The following is a 17451-nucleotide window of genomic DNA, read 5'->3' on the forward strand; positions in this document are numbered from 1 at the left end:
AACATGCTTTACTGGTTGGACTGAACCAGAGTACAAACCCTGCACTGTTATCCATTGCATTTATCTCCACATTGCAAGCTGGGTTCAGAAAGTAGCATGCAACAACCCTGTAGTATAATTCACTGTTAATATTGCCAGTCAGGGGTGGTCACTATTCTAAAACTGCCCCTTTAGACTTTCCTTTGGGCCAAGTCAAGCACTGAGTTGCATTTACAAAGACCATTGCTCTATTGATTTTCATGCAGACTGTAACTAAAAAATTTGTAACTAAAAATATTTATTTTACACATGAAGTCAGACCAGAAACTCCTGTCTTTGATGCTCACTTTTGTGTTTTCCACTTCCTCAGCCACAAGTTCACATAATATATGCACCCATGATAACACCGCAGCACTTAGTTGTGAGACCCCACTTGTAAGATAGTAAAGTCAATTCAGTCCCATGCATAAGAGGGAAGTATCAGCATGCTTGGCAAGGTTTGCAGAAATAAAAAAAGAAAAACTTGCAGAGAAAAAAGCCACTTTGCATGTTCCAATTGACATAGTCCTAACATGTTAGGAAAAGGATGGGATGATTTGAAACTCAGACCTTAAAATTTTGTTGCAGGCCCCCTTTTTGGAATTCTAAATTTCAGTTTAGTCTTTATAGCACATACCTCAAGATCATGGATGACGTTCTGAAGTTCTTAACAGCTTCCATATAACCAGTGTTTGTGAACTGAAATGTAGTTTCAATTTCTGCCTGGATTTTTTTGCCAGCTTGAATTTAATTCTAATTCCTTTCAGGGGGGCACATATTGACGTTCGCAACAAGAAAGGGAACACACCGCTCTGGCTTGCAGCTAATGGTGGCCACCTTGATGTAGTTCAACTGCTTGTGCAGGCAGGAGCTGATGTGGATGGTGCAGATAACAGAAAAATTACTCCCCTTATGTCTGCATTTCGTAAAGTAAGTTCATTGATGTTTCACAAAATTTAAATCTGAAAAAGTCAACTTGATGGTTTTTCCTATCTTTTATCTTAGAATGAATGAAATTTCTTCTTTTTCTGTTTTCCTGTTGCTGTTTGCCTTATGACGACCTTCCCCAACCTAGTGCCCACTGTGTGTTTCTGACAGCTGCCCCCAGCCATTATGACTGATGGAGGGCAGTGGTTCAAAACATTTGGAGGGCACCAGGTTGAGAAAGCTTGCATTAGGAATTGATGTGAACTGTAAAGTTTGTACTTTACATTTGAAGAAGCAATTTCGCCTGCCTAAAACAATGTTTATGTCCGCTGATTCCCAGGATATAATTGCTACCTAGTTGTACTTACTCACTTCCTCCATAGTAATTGTGGAACTGCCTCAAATTTCATGATCCTGACACTCAGAGCAGGACATACCATCAACATGTTTTGGTCTTCAGGTGGGGAATGGTCATGGCCAGACCACTTCCTGGTGAAGTTTGTTATTGTAACTGCTATTCATGCCTGCAAGAGTGGAGGACCAGTTCAGGTTGTCCGATCTAAGGCTGATGGACTCTAATAATAATAATATTGATAATAATAATTTATTATTTGTACCCCGCCCATCTGGCTGGGCCTCCCCAGCCACTCTGGGCGGCTTCCTTTTTTAAAAAAATAATATTTATTAATTTTCAACCATTTAAACACAACAAAACAGAAAGACAAAAAAAGAAAGAACAAAAAAAGAGAAACATAAAACTAACAAAGCATGACACAAACCATTTCAAACACAGAACAATTTCAATGTCTTATCTTTCATTCCCTTATTTCCACGACCTCCTCACACCTCCCTTTCTGTTTTCCACTTCTATTAATTATTTCAGCAATTCCTTTCCATCTTCCTCTGTTTTCTATCCTATCTTAGGATATTCTAGCCTTATTTTCCCTTTAATACACTATTAATCTATTTATACTTGATTCCTTATAGCATTTCTACTAAAGCCATATAACTTCATTCCAACATTTTTCTAACATTCATTATTTTTACAGTATTTCTATAAATAGTCTTAAACTTTTCCCAGTCTTCTTCCACCAGCTCTTCTCCCTGGTCTCGTATTTCTGCCAGTCGTTTCCGCCAATTCCATATAGTCCATCAACTTCATCTGCCATTCTTCCCGAATGGATAAATCTTGTGTCTTCCAGTACTTCACAATGAGTATTCTTGCTGCTATTGTTGCATACGTGAAACAAATTCTATCCTTCTTTAACACCAATTGGCCGACCATGCCCAGGAGAAAGGCCTCTGGTTTCTTCAAAAGGGTATATTTAAATACCTTTTTCATTTCGTTATGAATTATCTCCCAGAGTGTCTTAATCCTTGGGCATGTCCACCAAAGGTGAACTCTAATCCTCAAATTCGTCTGTTTTTCCTTAAGTTCAGTCACAGCGAGCGTCAACTTATGTTCATCAAATTGCCTCTTTAGGGCTGGGGCTCTCTTTCTTTCCAGTTGTATTACTTTACCTTCAGCAGCAACAGCTTTTTCCCTAACTTCCTCCACAGCTTGCCATATCAAAAGAGGTTCTTGTATCAATTTCTGGGTGGTTTCTGTATTGGTATTATCCATACTCCCTGTATTCAAGTCAACCTCAGCAATTGAAACATCCACTTTCACATTTATCGTGTCCATTTTCCTGTGAAGCTGATCCAATGAGTCATTCTGGATTAGTTGTAGTTTCCGAGTCACCTTCAAAGGTAGCCCTAGCCCCACATAGAGCGCATTGCAGTAGTCCAAGCGGAAGATAACCAGAGCATGCACCACTCTGGCGAGACAGTCCGCAGGCAGATAGGGTCTCAGCCTACGTACCAGATGGAGCTGGTACACAGCTGCCCTGGACACAGATTTGACCTGTGCCTCCATGGACAGCTGTGAGTCCAAAATGACTCCCAGGCTGCGCACCTGGTCCTTCAGGGGCACAGTTACCCCATTCAGGACCAGGGAGTCCTCCACACCTGCCCGCCTCCTGTCCCCCAAAAACAGTACTTCTGTCTTGTCAGGATTCAACCTCAATCTGTTAGCCGCCATCCATCCTCCAACCGCCTCCAGACACTCAGACACTTCACTGGTTCTGATATAAAAGAGAGGTAGAGCTGGGTATCATCCACATACTGATGAACACCCAGCCCAAACCTCCTGATGATCTCTCCCAGCGGCTGCATGTAAATGTTGAAAAGCATGGGGGAGAGGACAGAACCCTGAGGCACCCCACAAGTGAGAGCCCAGGGGTCTGAACACTCATCCCCCACCACCACTTTCTGAACACGGCCCAGGAATGGCTCTGGAGGATTTCCCAGTGGAAAAAGTAGGTGATTTTGTTGAGGTTCTTGTTTTGCTGTGGAGCAGTGAGACAAGAAGGGCTGCTGACATGATCATTCCCAAACCTGCTCTTCAGTGCTGTGGAGATCACATTGCTTGCTCATATTCCCAAGAGCTGCAGTTGATGAGATGGAAAGTGATGAAATCTTGCTTTCAAACTGGCTAAACACTCATTAGGAGACATAATCCTATTGTACTGCATCCATTGCTCCCTCAAGGAGTCAGCTAGCAGGTCCAGAGACTTGTTACCCTGGATTCGAGTGCAGATCCATGAAATCATATCTGCAAGTAGTTTGCAGTACCCTTTAAAGACAAAGTCTTCATCTTGACTTGGATGCCACTGTCCAATCACAATGTCCAGTGCTACACCTGGATCATTTTCAGTTGATGTTGCCTGATGATGTAGCCAGGACACTTACAGCAATGCCTTTGACCACATGCACTCTAGACTGTGGCTGGTCAAAGCTAGCTAGAATTTGGGGTGACTACATGGGTCCAGGATGTTATGAATGCATCACTGCATGATGGGGTGGTCCCAGCTGCTCTTAAAGTGGGGGGGTAGTGCAATTACTCCTTTAAAAACCTATCCTGGACCCACTACTGGTCAGCCATCAATGTCCCTTTTGCAGGGAAGGTGGTGGAGCAACTTCCAAGTGTTCCTGGATGTCACTGATTATCTGAATCCACTTCAGTCTGGTTTTAGGCCTGATTAGGGGCTAAATCAGCCCTGGTGGATGACCTTTATTGAGAGGGACAGGCAGATTGTGATCCTGTTACCCTGTTTCCCAGAGGCTTTTCATACTGTTGATCCTGGTATCCTCCTAGATCAGCTGTGTGGCCTGGTTATTTGAGATACTGGGCTGGATTCAGCTAATGGTCCTGCTACTGGAAGCCTATTCAAGGACTTCCACTAGGGCAAAGGGGCTGTGTCCTGCCTCCTGCTCTCCGCCCCCCCCCCCCAATGACTCAGGTGGAAGTCAGGAGAACCCCTACCAAAAAAAAACCCACCCAAAAACCACGTAGGAGGAGAAGAGAGATTGTTCTGTTGAGGAAGGTGAAATGCTTGCACTGACAGAACATTTGTAACAGTGCAACATCAAATTCCTCCTTTACAAAGGTTCCATTTCTAGCTGTGTGGTAAAGTCCTGAGAGTAACATTGGGGCACTGCTCTTCAATCTTCTGGCAGTTGTGCTGTGGGGCTCCACGGGGGTACCGTTTTGTCCTCAACTATTTAACATCTAAATATGGAAGGTGCCATTAGGAATTTTGGAGTATGGTGCTAGCACTACACTGCTTTTTTCCTCTATAACATCTGAATCGGGAGAGGCTGTTAAAGCCCTGGACCATTACTTTTAATGCAGTGGTGGTCTGGATGAGGGCAAATAAACAGCATTTGAATTCTGGAAAGACAGAGGCATTATAGGTAGGTGGTTTCAGTGTCCAGAGGATAGGACAGTTGCCTTTTTTAGACAGGGTTTCACTTCCTCTAAAGGAGGAAGTACGTAGCTTGGGGATTACTCCCGGGTAAATCGTTATCATTCCAGACCCAAGTGACCTCTGTGGCTGGCATGCCTTTTACCAGCTTTGTTGGGTATGTCTGCTACCACTATATCTGGGTCAGAATAATTTTGGCCACTGTAGTACATGCATTGTTAATCTTGACATTTGATTGATTGCTTCCAGCCCTTGGTCTGGAAGCTCCAATTAGATGGGGGGTAGATGACTGGCAGCATGTGACCTCTGATAGATATCATATCATATATCATATATATGCGCACTGGCTGCCTGTATTCTCCCTGACCAAGTTCAAGGTTAAACAAAGCCCTGAACAGCTTGGGTCCAGGATAGCTTGAGGAATCCTGATCCTTGAGCCTGATCACTGAAATCATCTAGACGCAGTGTTTCCCAACCTTGAGCCTCCAGCTGTTTTTGAACTACAATTCCCATCATCCCTGACCACTGGTCTTCCTAGCTGAGGATTTTGGGAGTTGTAGTCCAAAAACAGCTGGAGGCCCAAGGTTGGGAAATGCTGATCTAGAGGAGTGCTGTTGGTTGTTCTCCATGTTCAGAAGCCCAGCTGGCCTCAATCATAAGTCTGGTATTAATGTTGCTGGTTCTGTGCTGGAAACACTTGCTTTTGATTTTCTGTTGAAGACCTTGTTATGCTGACAGGCCTATGCAGTTGTTTAAAGTTTTAATGATTGTTTTGTACTGTTTTTAATGGTGTTTTATGTTTTAGTGTATACATATTGGTGTGTACCATTCTGATAGGAGATGATAAATGAATAAAACCTTGGTGCTGCTCTTTTTTTTTTTTCCAGGGTCACGTAAGAGTAGTGCAGTTTTTGGTAAAAGAAGTTAACCAGTTTCCTTCAGACATTGAATGCATGAGGTACATAGCAACAATAACTGACAAGGTGAGTGCCAGAAAGGCTCCCAATGTGTTCTTAAATGATGTGGTTCACCACCTGCAACTTAACAATGATTAAAATCAACAGTGGCGGTTTTTCCCCAGCAGTAGCTCCCATATTTATTTTTAATAATGCATAGATAAATTCAACAGATATTGATGCTACTGAACATGAAGCCAAATCTAATCAATATTGATAGTCTTCTTGAAAACCAAACATATACAGAGGTTGAACATAGCCTACCTTGGTTATTTTAGAGGAAAGGTGAACTATAAAAAATGGAAACAATTATGTCTTGGTTCTGTGATATGTTTATGAAACTGAGTGTTAGACCACTTGGATCTATTAACTTGCAAGCAAAGTTGCTATCTGACAATGAACAGCTAGGTGTCCCCACCCCGAATTCTTGAGTGAGGGCATTTTCCTCCGTTGTAGGTGTGGTGTGTTGGTGGGGAGGGGACGGTCTCTGTTCACCACTTAAAACAAACAGACAAAAAAACAGATTGCAAGACTTTTATAATTGAAGATCACAGCTCCCAAATAATTTAGGGGAAAGGTCTGAAAGAAAAAAAGTTCACAAAATGAGGTCAGACTAAAGGGAGGATTTTCAGCACTTGTTACATCACTCTTACAAGATCCAGTAGGTGCCCTCTCACAAAATCCTGTATAGTGGAACCACATTATACTATACAAGTATATTAGCAATGCATGTTTCATATGTAGGTAGAACAGCATTGTTCATGTACCAAATATTGAAAGTGCTTATTTTAAAAAACTTTATTCAAATAGAGATTATATCCAAAAAGCACATCCTTGATGGAAATTGCGTGGACTGTGCACAACAAATTGGAAATAAATGTATGTAGGTTGGACAAAAATGAGGTTCAGAGAGAGGGGTGGGGCTGTTGAAAACTGGTGTATTTTCACAGGCCTGCATTGGAAATGTACAAGGGAGGCATTGCATCTATTATCCAACATGCCTGCCTTCCACCAGTACCCAATAGCTGAATTTCAACAAGCACTGGATTTTTTTACAAAAATATTGTGTTCAGTTTTACTGCTTATGTCTTAACTACCATTATATAGAGATAGATACGCAGCTGCTATTGTGAAGGGCTGTACTTCACAATATGTTAGACTTTGTGAATTGGCATGGCTGAATGCTTTTGCCACTGGAAAAAAAGACCTTCCAAAATGTTAGCAAGAAGGCTAGGAGTGAATGCTTCTCTAAGATGCTAAATTTCCCCTAGTAGGAATATGTATGAGGAAACATTCGGTAGGAGGGAATAAATCTTGTCTGAAGTAGTAAAGGCTTTTCTGGTCTGTACCATATCCAACATCTGCAAATCTGGATATGCCTAAGGAAATTGATCACCTTTACTTCCATTAGTAGTTATGGTTTTGCACCTGTTATCAAGGGCAGCATAAGAAATGCTTTCTAGATTTGGAATGCCATGCTACAGTTGTATTCTAAAAGTAGGCAGGTGGACAACTGGTCAGCACAAGGCCTGCCAGTTGAAACAATAAACTCTTATAGTATTAAACTTGCAGCTTCAGTATAAATTCTGCTCTTTTTGCATTGAAAGATCAGTTAGCACATGTATGGCAAACAAATTGATAATTGCTTTAAAAGCTGTATTTTCAGAAAACTGTAGATCAGCCTAAAAGTAATCAAAAATCACTAGTTTTAATTCATTACCTACAGACATATTCTCTGGTACTCCATTTGTATATGCCAGTGAAGTAGTTCTTGGTGTCTAGCAACTTGCTGAACCTATCTTTCCTTTTCACAAACTTTCTACTGTATAGGATTTGCTGAAGAAATGTCACCAGTGTGTTGAAACAATTGTGAAGGCAAAGGACCAGCAAGCAGCTGAAGCAAATAAGAATGCAAGCATCCTGCTAAAAGAGCTAGATTTGGAAAAGGTAAGATGATAGAGTACATCCCCTTGCTTAAATACTGTTACATAAATCAAGTGAAATCCTCTCTCAGACTCATGCATGCACCTGCGTGGGATAAATGCAGCAGAGGATTAATCTGAGTCTGCTGTGGATTTTAATTTTCTGGAGTAAGCCACCATCACTCCTTCACTCAGGCTAGCAAGACTTCTAAATCAAATGGGTATACAGTGGTACCTCGCAAGACGAATGCCTCGCAAGACGGAAAACTCGCAAAACGAAAGGGTTTTTGGTTTTTTGAGTTGCTTCGCAAGACGATTTTCCCTATGGGCTTGCTTCGCAAGACGGAAAAGTCTTGCAAGTTTGTTTCCTTTTTCTTAAAACCATTAATACAGTTGCGACTTGACTTCGAGGAGCAACTCATAGAACGCGGTGTGGTAGCCTTTTTTGAGGTTTTTGAAGACACTGGTGATTTTTGAAGCTTTTCCAAAACTTATCCGACACCGTGCTTCGCAAGACGAAAAAACACGCGGAACGAATTAATTTTGTCTTGCGAGGCACCACTGTAGATTTAACAGTTGAAAATCCTAACCATCCCCATGAGCCACATTCTGGATTAGATTTGGCCTTCTTGCTACATCTTCCTGTGTAACGTAGCAAGCTAGTAGTTACTAAAGCAGTATCTTGCGGTTGGGGGGGATTCCAAAGTAAAGCTTACTTTAGTTATGGATAGTAATAACACAAAGTGGTCCACTACACTATGGTCTGGTTTGGACACCCTTTCTCAGCCTCATACATTTATAAAGCTTGAAACAAGTGTCAAGAGTCCCAGCACTCCCGCTTCACCTTGTGTGCTTGATCACCACTTTTTTTAGCTTTTAGTAAGCATATGTTTTCTTCGGGGGACTCTTGAGTTCATGTTAATTAGTCAGGATCATATTCATGTTTTATGAAGCCTAGACTTAAACATACCTTAAACTAAATGTAGTCCACTAAAAACAGGTATAAAAAATTGGTCTACAATTGCAATACAGTGGTACCTCGGGTTAAGTACTTAATTTGTTTCGGAGGTCTGTACTTAACCTGAAACTGTTCTTAACCTGAAGCACCACTTTAGCTAATGGGGCCTCCTGCTGCTGCCGTGCCGCCGGAGCACGATTTCTGTTCTCATCCTGAAGCAAAGTTCTTAACCTGAAGCACTATTTCTAGGTTAGCGGAGTCTGTAACCTGAAGCGTATGTAACCCGATGTACCACTGTATAAAAGAGCAGGACCACTGCAGATTGATTTATATTCAGTATTTGAAGGTGGCTTTCAAGGTTTCCACTCTTAAGGACAATCTAGGCATATCTGTAGACAAATCTATTACAAAACACATTTGTAGCACAGTTGACCTAAGCAACAGTGCGCTTTCCCACACAGGATGGGATCTGTGTGAACCAAGCCAGATTGGAAAAAGCACTTCTGTTTACTTTCATTTTTTTACTTTTTCGTTTTACTTTTTCATTTTACTTTCATGTTTAGGGAAGTTTTTAATATTTGATGAGGTATTGTTTTTAATATTCAGTTGGAAGCCGCCCAGAGTGGCTTGGGAAACCCAGCCTATTATTATTATTATTATTATTATTATTATTATTATTATTATTATTATTATTATTATTTTATTATTTTTATTTTATTTTATTTGCGTGGGGGGATCATTCATTATGGAGGTTTCTTGAGCCAAAAAGAAGACACTGGAGAATTTAGAATTCTTTATATAATGCATTTGCTGTAGTTATCAATGTAGATATGTTTATATTCTATATTGGTGTGTAATCAGGTATATTGTAAATTATTTTTCCACAGTCCAGAGAAGAGAGTAGAAAGCAGGCTCTTGCAGCAAAAAGAGAGAAGAGGAAGGAGAAGAGAAAGAAGAAGAAAGAAGAGCAAAAACGAAAACAGGAAGAAGATGAGGAGCACAAACCTAAGGAAACACTAGAGCTGCAAGAAGATGAAGATGAAGATGAGAATGATGATGATGGTGAGGAATTCATCACTCCTTCAACTTAGTTTTCTAAACTTGTATTTTTGGGATTTAAAACTCTTCTAAAGCACAGAGTGAAAGAAATTTTTACATGTGTTTTGGTAATAATTGGTCACTTCATTTGAGTAAGGAAATCCAGTCATGTGTGAGGGACTCTGTTAGCAGTGTACATCGTACACAAACACATTGCTTTTCCTTTCTTATTTATATGACTAGTAGAGTTGTATTTAGAATGACTCTGTAGCAAAGAAAAGGCTTAGTCCAGAAAATACATTTTGAAAAAGATGGGTTTTAAAACCCATTTAAAAATGCATAGTTTCTGTGCTTCAGTGTAACAGGCTGGGAGCTGCCACAGGAAAGGCCCCGTTTCTCATGCCTGGCAACCAAATTGACATCATAGGAAGGTACACAAACAGGGCCTCTGAGACTTATCTCAGTGCCCAGGCAAGTTTGTATGATTGCTTCATACAATTATCCTTCAGATAATTCTGTCTCAAACCATATAGGGCCTTCAAGGTTAATACAAGCACTTTGAATTGCATCCAGAAACGCACCTATAACCAGTGCATTTGGTACAGAATTGGTGTCATGTCCTCCAGTTCCCTTGCCCCTACCAGCATCCTAGCAGTGGAAACCTGCACCACTTGGAGTTTCCAGACCATCTTCAAAGGCAGCCACACAAAGAATCCATTATGGTAATGTCTTGGATGTAATTTGTGCGTGGATTACTGAGGCAAGGTCTGGTCTCTCTAGATAGGGCCATAGCTGCTGTATCAACCTAAACTGGTAAAAGGTATTCCTAGCCTAATCCCAGGATGCAAGTCAGAGTGCTTCCCTATTCAGGACTGTTAAATCATTCCATCCATGGAGAGTACCTCCATCTTGTCTGGATTAAGCCTCAGCATGTTCACCCTCATGTATGCCAGAATCGTTTTCAGACACCTGTTCAGATGTTCCACAGCTTCAGGAAGATGCAGGCAGTGCTATTTTTCTAGAAAAAGAGGTGTCCTAACTCACCATGAAAGCTTCCATTGTTCTCTTATAATGGCACTGAGTTCCGGCTGGGGGGAAAAAAACCTGGTTGTAGGTTAGACCTAGGTGTTGTCTGTATATTGGTGACACCAAAGTCCAACTCTCCATATTAAACAGCGTGTGGTCAGAATAATACCTTGAAGCACCCCACAGATCAAGGGTAAGAACTTGAAGGCCCCCAGCACCACCTTGGACTGATCCTTTAGGACGCTCTGGAGCCAACATACTTCAGTGCCTCCCATGCCCAACCTAACAAGACGGCCCCAAAGGATAATCTTTATCTTTCCTCTTCTGCCACAACCCAGTCAAACTGTAGATTTAAACTCTGCTTTGGGAAAGGATCTGTGTGTCTTACATAATGGATACTGTAGGCACTGTGTCTATTACCCATGGCCATCCAACAATAACCTGCTCTCTCAAGTATCCCTTCCTGTTTCTTCTTCACACCCGGGTTCTTCCCCCCCCCCCCCCAATAATTCTGATGACTGGAACTGACTTCAGCACCACTTATTCCTATGGCACTGGGTAAAGTAAGTCCTGGTTACAGCCCCTTCTGAATGGCTCATCTCATCTCTACCCTAACCATGTGGGAAGAAGTTCTGCAGCAACTCCGGGGTAATGCAAAAATGGGACTCAAGTTGTACTGTCACTTTTTTTACTCCCTTGTTAGTAACTCAGCCAAAGCCACCTCTTCCCTAAAGCTTTTGAAATCACCTTCGAATCTCATCCCTCTGAAATGAAGCTTTGCATGTTAATATTGTCCAATTTCAGACCATCTGAGTTCTTGCTACCCTGTAAAGTACCTTATACATTGATGCTATATAGTTCTATATGATACATACAGAAGAAATTCAACAAACAGTTCCTAGAATAGCAGGTTTCAAAAGAAGTGCTTTTTAAATTCATCCGTTGTGATTTAAACAGCTAGTAAAGCATATAATAATAATAATAATAATAATAATAATATAATAATAATAATAATAATAATAATAATAATAATAATATAATAATAATAATAATAATAATAATAATAATAATAATAATAATAATAATAATAATAATAATAATAATTTATATATATATATATATACACACACACACACACACACACACACCGCCCATCTGGCTGGGCTTCCCCAGCCACTCTGGGCGGCTTCCAAAAAAATATAAAAATACTGTGATACATCAAACATTAAAAGCTTCCATAACAGGGCTGCCTTCAGATGTCTTCTAAAAGTCTGGTAGTTGTTGTTCTCTTTGACATCTGGTGGGAGGGCGTTCCACAGGGAGGGCACCACTACCGAGAAGGCCCTCTGCCTGGTTCCCTATAACTTGGCTTCTCGCAGTGAGGGAATCACCAGAAGGCCCTCCCACCAGATTTAAAACCAGAATGCTAAAAGTCTGGTGTAACTTGCAGAAAAACTCTGCCTTTGATGTCATGGTACAAGTCACTACCATTCTGATACAGTTTTTTTTTGGGGGGGGGCACTGTTCCCATCATTAAGTTTTATTTTTTTTTAATCTGTTTTGTTTCAGTTGATCAAGAAGTTCCTTTAGAGCCTCCAAGTGCAACCACTACAACTACTATTGGAATATCTGCAACATCAACTACTTTCACAAATGCTTTTGGAAAGAAGAGGGCCAATGTGGTAACAACTCCCAGCACAAATAGAAAGAATAAGAAGAATAAAACAAAAGACACTCCTCAAAATGTGCAGATAATTTTGCCAGACCAGCATATAACTCTAGCACAGCAGAAAGCAGATAAAAATAAAATCAACGGAGAGCCAAGAGGCGGTAGTGCTGGTGGGAATAGTGATTCTGACAACTTAGACAGCACAGATTGCAATAGTGAGAGCAGCAGTGGTGGTAAAAGCCAGGAACTAAACTTCACTATGGACACACACTCTTCAGGCGAGAGACGATATGCCTCAGTACTGCTCCCTTCTCAGGAAGACAAGACTAACACCTCAGTTTCCAAAGTGCAAACCAGGTGAGTCACAAGTTGTATCTCCATTACTGAAGCTTTTAATGAGTCTTTTTCATGCTAGCTTGATGCTGAAATGTTTCTGAATGCACATGTTTTGGACCTTGGGCTTCAAGGTTGGGGGATTAGAGGCTTTAAATTACCTTATAGATCCCCACATTAGATGTTACTAAGGAGATGAGCTCTCCTTGGTAACCTCTAATTCATCCCTCCTGATCAAAAACAAAGCAAAGCAATTAAAAGCAACAGCTGCACGTTAATCCTCCAGGACAACAGTAACAGCAAATGATATCATCTAGTTTTGCCAGAATGTAACTTTGAAGACAGGGTTGGGCAGCAGGTTCTCTGACCTCGTGGTGAAGGTGGGTGTAACAGATGCTGCTTGCTCTGCACATGAGCACCTGTTCTCCTCTTAGCAGTTGTCATCCTCCTGCATCAAAGGTTTCCTGTTGGTGGGAGCAGTGACCATTAGCATGCAAGTGTGTTGCTTAGCCAAGGCTAATGGTTCCCAATTCCCCATAATCTAGAGCAGGGGTGGCTAACGTGATGCACAAGGCCATTTCCCCCTGCTGCACCCACCTGTCCCATCCATACCTGACATGACTGCAAAGGAACTATTGGGAATATTAGGGTGCACTTTATACAGTGGTACCTCAGGTTACATACACTTCAGGTTACATATGCTTCAGGTTACAGACTCCGTTAACCCAGAAATAGTGCTTCAGGGTAAGAACTTTGCTTCAGGATGAGAACAGAAATCGTGCTCTGGCGGCAGCAGGAGGCCCCATTAGCTAAAGTGGTGCTTCAGGTTAAGAACAGTTTCAGGATAAGAACGGACCCCCGGAATGAATTAAGTACTTAACTCGAGGTACCACTGTATTGTCCCTGTGCAAGCAAGGCTTGCATTCAGAACCTTCTAAAATTTAGCACCGAATGCAAGGCCCACTGGAATTTACTGCTTGATAAGGAACAGTGCAAGTAGATAAATAGGGACTGCTTACTGGCGGGAAGGTAAACAGCATTTCCGTGTGCTGCGCTGGCTCGCCAGATGCAGCTTTGTCACGCTGGCCACGTGACCCGGAAGTGTCTCCGGACAGCGCTGGCCCCCGGCCTCTTAAGTGAGATGGGCGCACAACCCTAGAGTCTGTCAAGACTGGCCCGTACGGGCAGGGGTACCTTTACCTTTGAGGAACAGTGGGAAGCTCCCTTTAATGCTCCTGGTGATTCCTTTGCAGTTGTGGGTGTGCCTGCCCCCACAGTTGATGTCGTGTGTGGGCAAGTGGGTGTGGTTAGACAGAAACAGCCCTGTGGGCCTAAAAGTTTCCCATGCTTGTTTTAGAGAGATCCTGTGAATACATGTTGGCTACAGGCCTACGCTTCATGATTAGCTAGTTCCGTATTCTTTAAAAGATTCATACCTTACATTTATTATAAATAGTACAAAGTACCTAAGAACATCACTATTAAAATAACAAAACATCAAGTTTTTACAAGATCTAAGCAGAGTGATGGGTGGAGTATAAGTTGTTGTTGTTGTTATTATATAGCATAAAAAGATAAAACAAATCTTTAAAAGCAACAACAGAAGATGAAACAATTACAACTGACATATCTAAGTAGCTCAAAATCAGCCAGCTACTAAAACCAGATGTTATAGTCCAAAGTCAAGTCTTCTTTTTTAAACAAAAATATTTGGCATTCACTATAGTTTCAAGTGGCAGGAGCATGACAAACTTGCTGAGCACCAGGGCCTTGGTACAGCTATGGAGAAGGTCCTTTTCATGGTCACAGCCAGATGGATTTCAGTTATAGTTGCAATATATACCAGTTTTGGTCTGCCCAGGCACACACAGGTTCTGCCTCTGTACTATTCAAACCTCCTAGAACTAAACCTAGATACTTCTGGTGTAAAAGATCTGCTCTTTGACTATAGTGCTTGTGGCCTATGGGGTGAATTCCACATTTTTCTGTTCAGTTATCTTTTCAGCCACCATTTTATCATTAGGGAGAATTTCTTCTTTGTCTTTCATCCAAGTGCCATCTTCAGAATTTTCTGATTGAGTCTCTTCACATACCATGTAACATGAACTGGCCCAATACCCAAGTACCAGGTGGTTTTTGAGTACATTCTAGTCACAACCTTTGCATGGTGCTCCATATGTATTGTTCTACCTGGCCCCAGTTGTCAACTTAAGCTGAGTGAACACTTCAGATGTGGGCTATCCTTACCCTTGTTCATACGAAGATACCTGCATCCACTATCTCAATAACTAGCTTACCAATCTCCTATGTTTGTGCCCCCACAAAAAAACCCACAAAGCTGAGGTTGCTTACCTGAAATTGATGTTTCCCACATAGCTATCTGTGCATCCACACAGTTGGTCTTCCTTGTTGCAGGTAGCTGTATAACTATGATTCTTAAGTGCCAAGCAGGAAGTTGTGGTACATTTACACTACACTTGGGCAAATTGTTTGTGCCAAAATTTAGTTTTAAATTCAAAAAGTTCTGAACAATGTTGTGCACAGGTTCATAACCTTTAAGCGTATCTGCATAATTACCACTCATAAGAACACTAGATTCAGGTAAGCAGGCTGTTCAACAGTCCCCCATCCCCTTTGCACATAATTAATGCAGCTGTTGCCACATAACAATTTACGCTGCCATTAAGTGTTATCAAAAGTTATTAATCTTTTATCAAAATAAGTGCCCCCCTACATAGTCATTAGCGCTGATCTGTTGATAGAGCTTCCTGTATTAGGAACAAATGTTCTATATTCTGTGCTCACCTGAACTCATCTGGAAATAGGATTATGCTGCCTGAGTACTTGGAGGGCCTTATTGATAACAATTTGTATCATTGACTTACATGGAATTCAGTAATTGGAATTGAGGTTTAAATCGTTTGGTGGCAGGCAATCTATAATCAAACTTCTCTTTGTTTTTAGACTTGAAGGTGAAGCTAATCCAAACTCCTTAACAACAAGTTATAAATCTGTGTCCCTGCCTCTGACGTCTCCGAACATAAAGTTGAATCTGACTAGTCCAAAAAGAGGGCAAAAAAGAGAAGAAGGCTGGAAAGAAGTAGTGAGAAGGTAAGTTGTTTTCATGCAGTTTCATGAATGGCATCTGACCACTTTGAGCATGATTGGTAATTTGGTCAGTTTTGAATTGGGGGTGAAGGTTTGACAGTATACGAATGGTAGTGGATACACGTGTCAGATTTTTTTTTTTAAAAGCACTTGGCATTTGCTAACGTTAACATACATTATAAGTCTTAAATGCTGTGGAGTTGAGCAAACATTAGGGTCACATGCTCTCTCCTATCACACAAACTTAAGTGTTCAGTAGCATCACATAAGTAGCACATACTCATGGATCCTAGTTCACAGTGAAGGTTCTGCGAGGAGTTGAGCCTGAGGTTTGTGTATGCCCTCTATTATGTAAAGCTGAGATGCTGGGTATGTGGGAAGCAGACTGTCAATTCTCTTGTCAGAGCCCTGTTGTTGTTGTTGTTGTTGTTAAGTTAGTAAGGCTCGAGGATGCAGACAAGGTGCTTGGATTAGTCAGGGCAACCACTTAGGCTCTGGACCCTCATGGCTGATAAAAAACTAGCAGTGAGGAGACAGCTGGCTGGGTCAGGCAGGTGATTCATGCCTTCTTACGAGAGGGGTTGGTCCCTGCCTGCTTGAAGGAGACAGTGGTAAAACTACTCCCGTTCTTGGGCAAGGTTCTAGAGTGGATGTTCATGCACCAGATTCAGGCGCTCTTTCTTAACCTCTTAGCAACTTTCAGTACCATCAGTTTCTGGAGCAGTTGTCTGCGTTGAGGGTAGGTGGTACCACTTTGCAGTGGTTCCAGCCCTACTTGGATTGTGGTTCTCAGAGGGTAATGCTTGGGGAGTGCTCTGCAGCCCTGTGGAACTGTCAATGTGGAGTTCCTCAGGGCTCAATTTTATCCCCTCTGCTGTTTACATGAAACTGCTGTGTGGAGTCATTTGGAGTTTTGGAGTACGTTGTCAGCAATATGCTGATGACACAGCTCTACTTCACCTTAGCATCTGCAGGTGAGGCAGTGGGTGTGCTGGACCGTTTTCTTGCCTCAGTAATGGACCAGATGAGAGCCAACAAGCTGAAGCTCAGTCCAGATAAGACTAAGGCACTGGTCTGGATGGATGGGAGGTTGCCTGCTCTTGATGGGGTTATGCTGCCTCTGAAGGAGCAGGTGAGCAGCTTGGGGGACTCCTGGATCCTTTGCTGTCGCTTGAGCCTCAGGTGGCCTCCGTGGTGCTGGTTGCCTTCCATCCGCTTCGGCTGGTGGCCCAGCTGCGCCCCTGCCTGGACAGGGATAGCCTAACTTCTGTTGTCTGTGCTCTGGAAACCTCTAGGTTGGAATACTGAAATGCCTTATACGTAGGGCTGCCTCTGAAGACAGTTCAGAAACTTCAGCTGGTGCAGAATTTGGCAGCCAGGTTGCTTACAGGTGCAAGACAGTTTGAGCATATACTGATCCTGGCCGGACTACACTGGCTGCCAATTAACTTCCAGACCCAATTCAGAGTGCTGGTTTTGCCCTATAAAGCCTTTAACAGCTCAGGACTGCAATACCTCAAGGACCAACACCTCATATGAACCAACCCGGAGCCTGCAATCGTCATCTGAGCCCTTCTTTGTGTGCCTCCTCCATGAGAAGTCTAGAGGGTGGCAACACAAGAACGGGCCTTTTCCGCAGTGGCTCCCCATTTGTAGAAGGCTCTCCCCATTATATATCTTTAGGCAC

General features: G+C 42.0%; 1 protein-coding gene across 10 annotated transcripts in view; it reads left to right on the top strand.

The window, feature by feature from the left end:
• LOC308593654 (ankyrin repeat and KH domain-containing protein 1-like) overlaps positions 1-17451 on the top strand; it is a 93051-nt gene that overhangs the window by 62819 nt on the left and 12781 nt on the right. For all 10 annotated transcript variants that reach the window (XM_081206119.1, XM_081206110.1, XM_081206112.1 and 7 more), the window contains 6 exons: positions 786-948; positions 5642-5737; positions 7541-7657; positions 9478-9652; positions 12224-12680; positions 15621-15767. In XM_081206119.1, the coding sequence (XP_081062245.1) occupies positions 786-948; positions 5642-5737; positions 7541-7657; positions 9478-9652; positions 12224-12680; positions 15621-15767 (1155 nt within the window). The remainder of the gene's footprint in view (positions 1-785; positions 949-5641; positions 5738-7540; positions 7658-9477; positions 9653-12223; positions 12681-15620; positions 15768-17451) is intronic.

This window comes from Podarcis bocagei (assembly GCF_964188305.1).
Source record: "Podarcis bocagei genome assembly, chromosome: 8".
Classification (NCBI taxonomy): Eukaryota; Metazoa; Chordata; class Lepidosauria; order Squamata; family Lacertidae; genus Podarcis; species Podarcis bocagei.